At 38.6% G+C, this 14380-nt stretch overlaps 1 protein-coding gene across 1 annotated transcript in view; it reads right to left on the reverse strand.

Annotated features, from left to right (window-relative positions):
- Positions 1-14380, reverse strand: part of RYR2 (ryanodine receptor 2) — a 798221-nt gene that overhangs the window by 281266 nt on the left and 502575 nt on the right. The window contains exons 28-29 of the mRNA XM_061161401.1: positions 13419-13627; positions 11233-11407 (exon numbers count right to left, since the gene is read on the reverse strand). Coding sequence (XP_061017384.1) covers positions 11233-11407; positions 13419-13627 — 384 coding nt within the window. The remainder of the gene's footprint in view (positions 1-11232; positions 11408-13418; positions 13628-14380) is intronic.

The raw sequence follows: 14380 nt of genomic DNA on the forward strand, positions 1-14380 counted from the left end.
CCTTACCAAAGCTTACCTTTATGTAGAGAAGGCAGATACTAAGTAAAGAGTTATCAATATACATAATATAATGTCAGGAAGTCATAAAAGTTATCAAGACTGATGTTTCACCATAAATTACACAAGTTGATAAATGACCTCACTCTTAATAATTGTTCACAGTAAAAAATGACGGTTGAAGTTCAATTCTTTATTAATGTGAGGTGAGAGCTGAACTCAAAAATATTCCAACCCAATGAAACAGATTTCCACAAATTCACACACACAGCTCCCTCAGAATAGGTAAAATATCAGTCCTACCTTCCTGTCCTCTGTGTTCTCCATCTTCTATTCCAGTTACCTTAACTGACATCCTACAAATAACAAAGTCTGATGTATCTAAAGGAAGTTTTCTTCCTGGCGGTGGGTCTTAAATTAGTACACATGAGTCCAGTTGGTTACTTGGGCCTGTGCCAGACCCGCCCTAACTATGTGTAAATCTGTTAAAACAGTAGCTACAACTTATGGCTAAATTGCTTCCTCCAACAAAAGACAGATGGCTTCAGCAAATTTTAACTTTCTCCCTCGATGAGCCACCTCACTCCTGAGCAGAGGGGTGTGTTGGGAGCATGCAAGTCCAGCAAAGAAACTGGCAGTCACAAGGGTGTGGGGGCGAGCTGGGGGTGTAAAATCTGTGGTGGGAGCCAGAATAAAAAGAATATAAAGTAGATCACAAGCCTACCAGCTTTTCCTAAGAACACACAACTTCAGATTTTGGAATTTCTAAAATGCAGGTAGAAATCCACATTCATAACCTAAACTAAATGGACAAAAGCAGATAAAAATGGATAATATTATACTAATGTGTAAATCTGAATTATTTGATCAGAAGGAAGGGCAACATTTACTGGTGGTCTACTATGTGCCCGATTATATGTAGCACCTTTCCATCTATTATTAAATATTAACCCCAGTTTTCACAGTGAGGAAACGACTAAGATGTTAAATTATTCTGTCTAAGGTCCTAAAGTTAGTTAAATGGAATGCTAAAATTTGAATAAAGAATGCTGATAGGGAATGTAAATCAAAAATTATTCACCTTAGATTTCTGAGATCTTTAGAACTTTGAAAGAGGTATGAAAAGACCATTTCCAATTAGTGGTTTTTTATTTTAAGGAAATGAAAACAGAGGGCTATACGTCCAAGAACCATATAGCAAGTATTATTTTTCAGAACTGGATCTAGAAGCCAGGACCTCAGACATGATATTTGTTGCTTCTATTCCATTTTGGCTTTGAAAATGAATTAAGAAATCATGCCACGTGAGGTCTTAGGGAATTTCCCATGTAACACCAATGCTGGCACAAAAGGGACATTTCCATACCTTCTTCCTGGCTCTTGATTCAGTAGGATTTTTATTTTTGAGCTTGAATGCCATTTCAAAGCCATCACGGGGCTTCCCTGGTGGCTCAGTGGTAATAAATCCACCTGCCAATGCAGGAGACATTGGTTTGATCCCTGATCTGGGGAGACCCCACATGGCGAAGAAAAACTTAGTCTACGTACTACAACTATTGAGTCTGTGCTCGAGAGCCTGGAAGCCACAACTACTGAACCCACATGCCCTAACTCCTGAGGCCTGGGCACCCTAAGCCTGTGCCCTGCAGCCAAAGAAGCCACCACAATGAGAAGCCCGCACGCTGCAGCTAAAGCGTAGCCCCTGCCTGCCGCAACTGGAGAGAAGCCCACACAGGAACAAAGACCCACATAGCCAAAAATAGGTAAATAATAAAATTATATACAAAAAAACGTTCAGGGTTTTTTGTTTTTGTTTTTTTTTGGTACCATCTTACAGAAAAATTGGAATGAACTTAAAAAAATAAATAAAACCATCCCATTCTCTCCATCAGTTCAAATCCAGAAAAAAAGAATGTTTAATATACACAAGGTCTGACATCCTTTATCCTGATTCCTTGACCTTTTCTGTATAATTTAAACCCTAAATCTTGCTGTTTGGCTCTACTGAATTTACAAATAGTAAGCTCCTGGTGTTGTACATCCATATAACTCCTTCTAGTACCTCCAAGTTATATTCACAATATGTAAAACTGCCAATTTGCACAGAGGTTAGTATGTATACAAATTATTTTATTAACCATCCACCAAGTTTATTCATTCTCAAAATGCTCCATAAGGTAGAAACTTCCTCTATTTATCAATATATAAAATTTAACTGTCAATTAACTGGTCAGCTTAGGTTGAAAAGTTTGATTTTCACTGAATTAATCAATCATTTCACAATGAATTTCCCCAAATGACATGCTGTTTAGATTACACACACACAAGCTCAAAATACATGTTAAATAATAACCTAAAAATAAACTGTAAAGATTAAAAATCTTACATTTAAAAAATTTTATTTTTTGACCACAAGGCATATGGGGTCTTCCCTGACCAAGGACTGAACTCATGGTCCCTGTGTTGGAAGCACAGCTTTAACCACTGGACCACCAGGGAAGTCCCAGAATCTCCTCAGTTCTTAAAGTATTCATGAATGTACAACATTTTAAGAGTTATTCTTGGAAAAATCCAGAAAGCTTCTAGGATAGCTTCCCTTACTGATTCTAGACAAAACTACGAGACTGTTTATGCTGGTTTCCAACATCTTCATATTCTCTAGAGTTTCTCAACCACTTTATAACTAAATGTCTTTATCTACACTCAAAATATCTAGTGTCCCAATCTATTTCCTTAGCTGTTTGGATTGACCCACTGCAGGGACTCATAATCCTAACTTCTTCCTTCTTTCAACAAGCACTTATTTTTAGGGGAAAGTGAAAGTGAAACTTGCTCAGTCGTGTCCCACTCTTTGTGGCCCCATGGATATATAGTCCATGGAATTCTCCAGGCCAGAATACTGGAGTGGGTAGCCATTCCCTTCTCCAGGGGATCTTCCCAACCCAGGGGATGAACCCAGGTCTGCCACACTGCAGGCAGATTCTTTACCAGCTGAGCCAGCAGGGAAGCCCAAGAATACTGGAGTGGGTAGCCTATCCCTTCTCCAGGGGATCTTCCTGACCCAGGAATGGAACCAGGGTCTCTTGCACTGCAGGTGGATTCTTTAGCAGTGAGCTACAAGGGAAGCCATATTTTTAAGCAGGGAGATTCCCAAAAATATTACATTCCCAGGTCTGTTGCGAACCTGGGTCCCAGTTCTGTATCAAGAACAGGTTGTACAGGGTGGTACTAGCTACAGAAAGGACAGATGTTATGATGGAATCAGAAAGGCAGTAGGTGTTTGGGACAGTACAGACCCAACCTTAATTTATACCATGTTGATAGCTACACTGGATGAGTGATACATATCCACCAAATAGTTTGTACTTCAAATGAGGGTAAAATAATAGTGTAAGATAGACTGCTAACTTTCTATACTCTTTTTCTTTCTTTTTTTAAGGCAGCATAATAAAATCAATAATGGAAAGCTATTCCTCCCTTTTCCTTTAGCGGTCCTTTCTGCCTAAAGCTATGCAGCTATTTTAATTATTAAAAATATTCCTTCGGTTTTCTCCCGAGGAAAGGAATTCCATGCAGTCTCAGCACCAGGAATTGTTTTGCTCACTGTCCTTTCAAGTGTTAGATACAGAATCAAAAGCGCCCTTTCTGGATTTGATTATAATTATTACAGGTGTAAAACCTGAGGGCCCAGAGGTGATTAACAGAAGAGCTGACAAGCTTGAAAAAGCTCCAGTGTGATGAGACACTTACACGAGATATGTGCTCATAGCCTACTTTGTACAGTGCAGGTAATCTCTAGATAAAATAACTATTATTTCACCATCAGGCAAGATGTTAAATAATTCTCTTCCTTGCTTTAAATTAAGGATGTGATTAGCTCTTCAAGCTACTGGTAACATGAAGCTCTTGCACATTAAGTGTAAATTAAGAATGGTACTAGGGATGTAAAGTATAGAGGGGGGTCATGTATTCGTTTCCTAAATTGCTATAGCAAAATACTACAGACATTTTCTGTACTCATTCATCTATCCACAGGCATTTATATATTTTTTTCATAATGTGGCTATTGTGAGTAATCCTGCACTGAACGTGGGAGTGCAGAGATCTCTTCGAGATCCTAATTTCTATTCCTTCAGGACTACATCCCAAAGTGGGATTGCTAGATCACATGGTAATATATTTTAAATTTTTTGAGGAACCTCTATACTGTTTTCCACAGTGGCTGCACCAATTTTCATTCCCATGAATAGTGTACCAGGGACCCCCTTTTTCCCATACTCTCACCAACATTTGTTATCTTTAGGTTCTTTTTTAACATATTCTTGCAGGTGTGAGGTGGTATCTCATTGTGGTTTTGATTTGCACTTCCCTGGTGATTAGTAACATAGAGTACCTCTTCCTATTTATTCAGTTTCTTTTCTTATACTTAAAATGGGTTATTTGGTTTTTGTTGGTTTTGGGTTTTACTAATGAGCTGCAGGAATTCTTTATTTTGGATTATCCTTTATCATATATGTGACTTGTAAATATTTTCTCCCATTCCATAGATTACTTTCTCATTGTGTTGATAGTTTTCTTTGTTGTACAAAAAGTTTTTAGTTTAATTCCACTTCTTCATTTTTTCCTTTTGTTGACTGTTCTTGTTGTTGAAAAAATCATTGCCAAGGCCACTATCAAAAAGCTCCTCCTTTATGTTTTCCTCTTAGTGTTAAAGTCTCAAGTCTTATGGTGAAGTCTTTAGTCCATTTTGAGTTGATTTTTGTGCAAAGCCCAAACTCATGTTGTACACAGTCAGAAACATTTTCTGTATGGTTCAGAATTAAGTAAGGGTCCAATTTCATTATTTGCATATGAATATCCTATTACCCCAACACCGGTTATGAAAAAGGTGAATCTCTTCCAACTCTGTGTTTTTGGCATCCTTGTCAAAGATCAGCTGACCATATATGGTCAATCTCACAATAAATTTTATCTCTCAATAAAGTTTAAAAATTATTTTCTCTATAAAAGTATTGTATACTTTCTTTAGAGTGATAACTAGTGACTACTGAAAACTCCTAATATTACTGTAAATGGAGTCTTCTATTTAGTTTTGCAGGTTTTCTGTTAGTATAGAAATGATACCTTGCTAAATCTTCCAATTATTCCTAGTAATATCTGTAGCTTCTTTAGGGCAGAGGTCCCCAACCTTTTTGCCACCAGGGACCAGTTTTGTGGATGACAATTTACAGAGAGAGTGGTTCAGGCAGTAATGAGAACCATGGGGAACGACAGATGAAGCTTTGCTTGCTCACCCCGTCACTCACTTCCTGCTGTGTGGCCTGGTTCCTACCAGGTGGTGGACAGACACCAGTCACGGCCTGGGGGTTGGGGACCCCTGCTTTAGGGTTTTCCCTGCAAATGATTACATTATCTGCAAATACAGATTGTTGTTCCTCTTATTCCAGCTCTTAATATTTCCAATTTCTTTTCCTTGTCATATTAAAAGTTTGAAAATCAGTTCAGGAAAAAGACACTTTTTAGCACAAGAATATACTAAAGTACTAAAAGAGTTTATAAATACTCTATATTTAAATTTTTTCTTACATCTACCTGTCTTTATATTTCTGCCATACTTGACTTGGGCTATTTTTCCATCTTCATAACTACTTCTTATTGCTATAGAGAACGTCAGCTCAGACATAAATATATTGGCTAGTAAAGCATCAAGAGAACAATGTTTTTAAGGTATATAAAAATATATTTATTCTCTACTAGCCCTGTTCTTGTCCATTATGGTAAGAATTACTTCCACTGGTCTCTGGAGGAAGTGTATTAAGAAATGTTCCATATAAAAATTATCACTTAAAAAACAAACAAACAAAAAAAAAACTTTAGTCCCAAATTTGATATGGAACAAACTCTGGCTTTGGTAAGATGAAACAGACTCTGGATGAGTCAGGAGAACTCCTTTCAGGTTCCTGCTATAGAGCAGGCATCATAGTTTGACTGGCTACCAGGCCTCTGTGGGTAAAAGTTAGAATATCTTCTATGTTATGAGAAAGACGATTTGTGATAAAAATAACTCCTGATTAGTTAACTGCATATAGATAGGGGGAATATATCTAAAGATTCCTGATGAAGAGACATGCTTGAGGTGGAGCAGTGAGCAAGCATAAATTCCTGTTCTATTCTGAATAGACAGGCACCAAGCATGCCTTTTGATAGGAGGTTCAGCTGGAACTAAAAATGTATTGGTCAATTAATTTGTTTTCCATTGCTGTGAAACAAATTACCACCAACAGCAGTTTAAAATAATGTCCATTTACTATTTCCTAGTTCTATAGGTCTTCCCTGGTGGCTCAGATGGTAAAGAATCTGCCTGCAATGCAGAAGACCTGGCACGATCTCTGGTTGGCAAGATCCCCTAGAGGAGGGCAGGGCAACCCACTCCAGTATTCTTGCCTGGAGAGTCCCTATGGACCGAGGAGCCTGGCGGGCTACAGTCCATGGGGTCACACATAGCTGGACACGACTGAGTGATTAAGCATAGCACAGTTCTATAGGTCAGCAAGTCTAGGTATGGCATAATTGGGGTTCTCTGGTCAGTGTCATAAGAATGTAATCAAGATACTGACTGGACTGTGTTCTCATATGAAGCTCAGAGTCCTCTTCCAAACTCCTTGGTTGTTAAATTAATTCAATTCTTTTTAGTTGTATGATCAAGATCTCCTTTTTCTTATGAGTTAGCAACCATGGGCTGTTCTCAGATTTGCACCATGAGGCCCTCTCATATCACAGCAGTTTGTTCCTTCAAGTCTAGAAGATTTTATCTCAGACTTTGAATCTCTCCAACTTCAAGAAGCACCCAATCTCTGATTAGGTCAGGCTCATATGGTCCATCTCTCCTTGATTAGCTTAAAGTCAACTGATTACTAACCTAATCACAAAGCTATACCTCATCATATTCAGATTCTGCCCACACTCAAGAAGAGAAGGTTATACAAGACATGTCTACCAGGGAGCAGGACTCTAAGAGATGCTCTTAGAGTTCTGTCTTCAATAAAGGATATTGCTACCTCTTTTCCTGGTCTCTCCCCAGTGTTGATCCTGAATGTTTGTCAGTCTAGTGGGGAGAAGAGACAAGGAAGAACTCACAGAAAACCTTACCAGGGACAGCAACTGCACTTGTCAGCACTATTCCTTAGCTGACATTATAGCCAGAGGACTCTTTGAAAAATGAAGACTCAACTAATCTCTTCATTTTATCTACAGATGCTCTGAAGTGATTTTTTTTTTTTAAATCCAAATAGAAGGAAGAATCCTAAAAGAGGATTTGCCACATAGATGAAATAGCTTTTAAAGTCTGAAAACTCCACTCCAGGACTACAGCTCTGTAACACTCTTGATCTTGACCATGTAAGTCCTGGTCCTTTGAGGGGAGTTAAAAGACTAAGAGATCTTGTTCTTCTACCAGAGGCCAGTATATCTCAGCAATTTGTTCTTTGTTCAAATCACATATAAGCTTTAAGGTCAAGTCTGTGGTCACTGAGGGACAGTGCAATCCCTTTTTGGGAAAGAGATCTGTAGCCTTTTAGAAAAGCCTCAATTGCATCTTTATTTTGTGTGTGTGTGTGTGTGTGTTTTAGATTTTATTTTATTTTTTTAAGTTTTTTTTTTTCATTTATCTTTATTAGTTGGAGGATAATTACTTTACAATATTGTAGTGGTTTTTGTCATTTGCATCTTTATTAAATAACCATAGCCTCACCTGGAACTAAACGGATGGCTATATCTCCACCTGGATTTAATTGGATAATCCCATTAGTCTTTCAAAGATTTTTGTAATTTTCCTTTTGATGTTATCTAGAAATAGTTTATACTGGTCAAGACATCATTTCAGTTATGTAAACTATACAAAAGGCAGAGACATCAAAATATGTTTAGCCGTGTTGTCTATTGAGCTGATCAGATAGGGATCTGAAGAGTGTGTGTATGCATGTGTGTGTGTACATATATGTATATGTTTTATATAGAGAAAACTTTCTGTCCATTTTATTACATAGTCCTTTTGATTGCTTTACATATGACTAAGCTATTTCTGCAGAAACAAAAAGAAATGATGGGATCTTTAAAAACACCAAGTCAAGCATGACACAGATACAAAAAGACAAGCTAGGTATAAGAACAATCTGAAAAAGAGCACTTCTGAACCTTTTTAATATGTTAGCAACCACAGCACATTCCAGATGACCTAAATTAAAGGATTTTTGAATATACTCCTTTGAGCTGTAAGACATCCCGAGGGCTCACTCTCAATGGTGATGGATAAGTTAGAGAGCTCAACTCAGGGCCTCATGTTATACTTTTACCCACAGCAGTTCCATTGTAGTTTTTTAAGAAGCTATGGATTGAGGTGAGTGCACTCTGTAAAGGCTCATATGGGAAAAGAATTTTAAAAAAGGGTGGGTCTATGATTCACTTTGCTGCACACCAGGAGCTAACGCAACACTGTAAATTAACTATACTCCAATAACAAGTTTAAAAAAAGAAGCAGCTATATAAAGTAAATTGGAAGGGAAAGGGAAAATTCCACTTCCATAAAAAGCATTTGAAAGTTACAGGCATGGATAAGCTCTGTAGTCCTTTTAATGGCAGAAAGTTTAAAATTATGATTAGCCCTTACAAAGTTAATAGTTAACAGTCATGTCTAAATAAAACTTATCACCTGCTTTGGAGACCAAAAGGATACTTTCTAACACATCCAATAATAATCCAATGAATGGACCACAGAATTTTAAGATAATTCATCAGAAAGCTCTTCATAATTCTAACATCATTCTATGAATCTACGTGGTACAAATTAAACATGAAAAACTTACAAAGTCATTTCAAAAATTTAACTTCAAAATGATAAAAGCATAATATGCAAGCATTTTAAAATAACAATTACAGAAACAAAACCTCAGGTTATATCCATAGTACTGGACAGTATGGACATTACACAGAAAAAACATCCTCTCCCACCTTCCCTGTGAAATGCTGACACTCATATCCCAAAAGCAAAACTAGAGGAGGGGAGATAGGTGATGGAAGGTTAAAGGGAAGAATGGGAGCACCCTGTGGGGCTCCTGAGCCAGAATCCTTTCCTTGTCCCCTGTTTCTTGTTTGTAGGAGATAGACTGTGGCCTCCTTGAACTACCCCAAGTTCCAAAGGGCAGATTCGAACAGTTGCTAAACAGGAAAGGGAGGGGATACAGAGACAAGAGAGGAACAGCCAAGAAACAAGAGTTGAGCCTTGGGACAGAGTCCAGGTTCTACCTCAAAAGATACACACAAAAATATCTTTAAACTCTTCACAGAACCAAAACCCCCAGCAAATGGAGGATGCCAGCATTTTCCATTCCAGATTAAAGGAACCAGAGATACTCATCAGATTACCTGAGATCAGATTGAAGAAATGCAGGCCCTAGGCACACACACCCTGATCTAAGTAAGCCCATCCTTGAACCAATCACTATTAAACTCCTCCCCAAATCCTCCTGATGGCAGGAACCCACTGTGCCCCCCTTTGCCTGCAAAGCAATAATGCTATTGTCTACTTCACCCCAAACTCTGCCTCTGAGGTTCAATTTGGCAGCGGTACATAGGCCAAACTTTCAACATCAGTTTCATCCACTACCCAGAGATACAGGTATTCAAAACAAGTTATAAAAAGGCAAAATTCCTACTATTTTCACAAATCTATGTTTGAAAACTATGGTCACACCTGCTCAAATCCCTGGGTCATACCTGCTTGAAAAATATGGACATAACTGTTCAATTCCTGGGCCGAGAACATTCCCTGGAGGAGGAAATGGCAATAAGTTCCATTATTCTTACCTGGGAAATCCCATGGACAGAGGAGCCTGGTGGGCTGCAATCCTTGGGGTCACAAAGAGTCTGACATGACTGAGCACACCTGCTCAAAAGCTCAGTTAATGAATAACTATAGAACTTAATGCAAATAATGAACTGGCTAAGGTTTTTTTATGGTTGGTGAGAAACTTATAGACTGTTAAAAGTACTGATTGAGGTACATCTTAAAATCCAAGACTATATATACATATATTAATATATTCGAGTAACAACTACTCAGTTACATCCAACTCTTTTTGAATACATGGACTGTAGCCCGCCAGGCTTCTCTGTCCGTGGGATTCTCCAGGCAAGAATACTGGAGTAGGTTGCCATGCCCTCCTCCAGGGGATCTTCCAGACCCAGGGATCAAATCTGTATCTCTAACATCTCCTGCATCTCCTGCACTAATGTCACCTGAGAAGCCCAATAGGATATATTCAGTCATTTTGGGGAAAAAAAAAATTGTTAGTGTTAGGTTATTTTGCTTATATGCTCTAGATTAACACTATTCAATAGAATTTTTGTTGATGATGTAAATGTTCTGTATCTCTCCTGTTCAATTAGCCACCACTAACCATAGGCTCCTGTTGAGCATTTGAAATGTAGCAAGTACCATTAAGAACTCAATTTTTAACTTTATTTCATTTAAATTCACATAAATTCAAAGAACCTCATGTTATGACAGTGGCCACCCCATTGGAAGTACTGTCCTGAAAAACACCTACCCTCTCATTTCTTTTACAAACAGCTTTGTCTTTCTCTTACAACCCTTTTCAAGGTCATCTCATAGACCCACAGGCAGAGGTATTTTTACCCTGCATTGTGCTTCCATGGAACTTTCTGCATTTCTTTATTATAGAACTTATCCATGGAATAGAAATTGTGCAGGTGCAAACTTGCCCTGCTAAACTATAGTCTGCATAACGGTAGGACAACATTTCATTCTTGTCATCTCAGAATCCTGCAGAGGGCCTGATATGCAGGAGGCTTTCGATATATTTTTTGAAATGAATGAAAGAAAAGAAGCTATAAGCAGCTGATTGAACAGGGAAGTTCTAAATGAACATTTAATATGTGTGGAAAACTATCCTTTGCCTGCCATTTTATTTTCTTACTCGCATTCATAAAAGCCCTTTATGCCTTAGCAGGATCCTAGGTCTGAAGTACAGAGAGAGTTTCTGCTTAAGTCATTTCAAGCCTATTGGATCCAGTAAGCCTTATGGGCACCACTGTGGTTTACAGCTGCAACTCATTTGCTCACTCACCCTCAAACTGAGATGGTTGGTAAAGAGGCATCAGAACAAAGAACTTCCCTGTATCCCAGCCTGAAAACAGCACGAGATGCAGCACACTTACCATCACCAACATCAAAGTCCTTGAAAGCCAGTTCTGAACCTGAATCATCAAGGAGGATTTCGCCGTTCAGTGTGAACATCATGGTGTGTTCTGTCATGTCAACCATACACCCCACAACATCGCCAGCTTGCCAAGAGCGCCCATAGTGCTCGTTGCCCTGGTGCCACCGCTGGGCCTGGGGACAGAAGAGGCACTGTCACAGAGAAAGCCAGAACGGCGCCCGCCCACCGCTGCGGGGACAGTTCAGAGCAGCCCTTGTACTAACGCAGCGGGAGGAAGAAACGCAGCCAGCCCGTCCGTCTACAGCAACTCACTAAGTGATGTGGAGGTACCCAGGGATTCTGAATCCTTGACAGGAACATCACATGTTGTTGAACGTTGAGAAAAGCCCAAATGCTACTTCATGATTTAAGAGTCTATTATTTTAAAAAATCCAACCCTGTATCCTTTCTGTTCAAAGAAAAACTGTGTCTTTAGAAATTAATTTTTCTCACTACAATGAACACTTCCCAGGATATGAGTTGTTTTTCTCCACCCCCCCAAATACAGAGAATTATGAACAGAGAATAAGCTGGGAACTGATCATTGAAAATGACATTGTAATTTTCTTCTCTTTCAAAATAAAATTCCATTTATTGGAACCAGTGGCACTCACATTTTAGCAAAATAGAAAACTAGAAGCATTTTAGTATATACTAAAATGAGAAAAGGTTTGAATCAAACTTAAAAATATTAATATATTTACTGAAATAATAAGCCAAAAATTGTATATATATGTCAGCACTGCTTTATATATAACACAGGTGAAATCTCATAAATACATTTGAAACACAGTCTTGATAAATGTGACTTTTGAATCTGTAAGTACATTCTAATGATTTACAGATACAAAATTATAGTATTTTACCAGATAAATCTTTTAATTTTCCCCTAATGTATCATCTTCATTGTAAACCGATATATAACAGAACATACTCACCAATGCTAAACAATGATTCTTCTAAAGAATATAATCAAGCTACTGTACTTTTAAAAAAATTTATTTAACTAAATTAGGTACCAAACGGTGTGAAATTTTTCTATCTGAAATAGAAAATAGGACTCAAAAAATGTAACATTTCAGAACAAAGTGGGTTGGTTGCCCTAGAAGACACAATACTGATTTCTAGTCCAAAAATGCTTTCCTAGACACACACCTGGCTACCCAAATGTCAAATATCTTCACAGTTGCTGATTTATTTTAATTTTCTTTTCTTTAATTAGGAAAAAAGCTCCCTCCAAAGGAAAACAAATTTACTGAAGAAAATTAGCAAATTAAAATAAGATAAAAGAATAAAATATCAGTATATCAACCAAAACTGACAATTACTATTCTATTGTGGTTATGTCCATATATACATATTTTTAATTTTAAAATATTTTATACAGAAAAAGTAAGCATTCAATATTTATATAATGTACAAATAAGCAATGTACCAAAAAAGAAGAAACTGACCAGCTTTCATCAAACTGAAAAAAATAAAATTACTCATAACATTGAAAATGGAAACTTTTGGTGATTAGAAACAACAAACAGCATTACTATGGCTATTAAATGTTTATATCTATCATTAATTATTGCTTGAGGATAAATTCCTTCTATGGAATTGCTATGTCAAATGGATATATTTTGCATTAGCATATAGAGTTTTAATGCCTTTGATAGATGAGGATGATTCATCTTTTTTATATCATAGAGAATATTTTACTTCTTAAATTTTGAATAGTCTTGAATTTTCACAGGGTGAGGGGTCTCAAAATGTCTCAAAATGTTTTGAGACTACAAAAACAGAAGTTGTCCTAGAAACTATTTTCTGAGTTCGGGTTCAGGAAAGCACAATATTAATATTTTGTGTGTGTGTACTGTTGTGTTTGACACTTTGTGACCTGAACTACTGAAGTCTGCCAGGCTCCTCTGTCCATGGGATTTCCCAGCCAAGAATACAGGCGTGGGTCCCCATTTCCTCCTCCAGGGGATCTTCCCGACCCAGGGATTGAACCCACATCTCCTGCATTGGCAGGAGCCCCTGGAGAGCTGGACCATCACAAGGAAAACCAGTGGAAATGCAGTAAGGCAGTGTGGCGCGCACAGCAGCCTACAGGAACCCACAAACTCCAGGGTCTGGCGCCCAGCAAAGCGCACTCACCTTGAAGCCATCAAAAGCAAAGGCACGTTCATCTGAGCCAAGCTCCTGATCAGGTTGACAGCCTGGCCTGCTCCAGCCAACTCGCATGTCTCCAGCAGTGACCGCCTCGAATTCAAAATACCACCTTCCAGCCTTCACAGCGTACGTCTTCTCAGCACGGAAGATCCGGAACCTCTCCCCTGTGCCGCTGCACACGTCTGCTCTGGCAGCTGTGAACGTGAACGGGTTCTGGTGATCACCGGGTGGGGAACTGAAAGAGGAGGGCAGATACCACCTCCTACAGGAGCAATGCTAATGATACCTTCTCTTGATTCACATGGAACAAAGTGTTTTCACATCAGATGGACTTTGGAGGCGCTGGTGGTTAAACTTCACTAACTCTGTAAGGGCAGATGATGATAAGAATTTCTTTTCCTTTGGAAAAAAGTTTACCAAATACTTGGTGGTCTGGTAATGGAAACCAAAATGACAGTGGGAAATGAGATCACTTGAGGGCATGAATGGTAAGAAGACAATAAAAGAGGCGGACATGGTGGGAGAAGCGAGGGGTGGAAGGACTCGGGAGAGTGGCCCTGACATACACATGCACTGCTGTTTGTAAAACCGATTGCTATGGCGAGGCTGCTGCACGGAACAGGGAGGTCAGCTCGACGCTCGTCGGTGACCTAGAGGGGTGGGGCGGGACTGTCACACGTAAACATGGCTTACTGGCATCATCGTTCAGCAAAACTAACACAAAAACACTGCAAAGCAATTATACTCCAATTAAAAAAGAAAGAAAGAAAGAGACATTTATGGGTTGGAGAAAAGAGGGAAGAATCAGCCAGGAAGTGAGGAGGAAAGAGAGAAAACCACAAGAAAGAGATAAGCATTCACAGAGAAGAGTAACCATTGACAAATTTCACAGACAGGATGCCTAAGCGCGTTAAGTGTTCCTCTAATCTACATCTTCACTGTAATGT

Source organism: Dama dama, chromosome 15 (assembly GCF_033118175.1).
Source record: "Dama dama isolate Ldn47 chromosome 15, ASM3311817v1, whole genome shotgun sequence".
Classification (NCBI taxonomy): domain Eukaryota; kingdom Metazoa; phylum Chordata; class Mammalia; order Artiodactyla; family Cervidae; genus Dama; species Dama dama.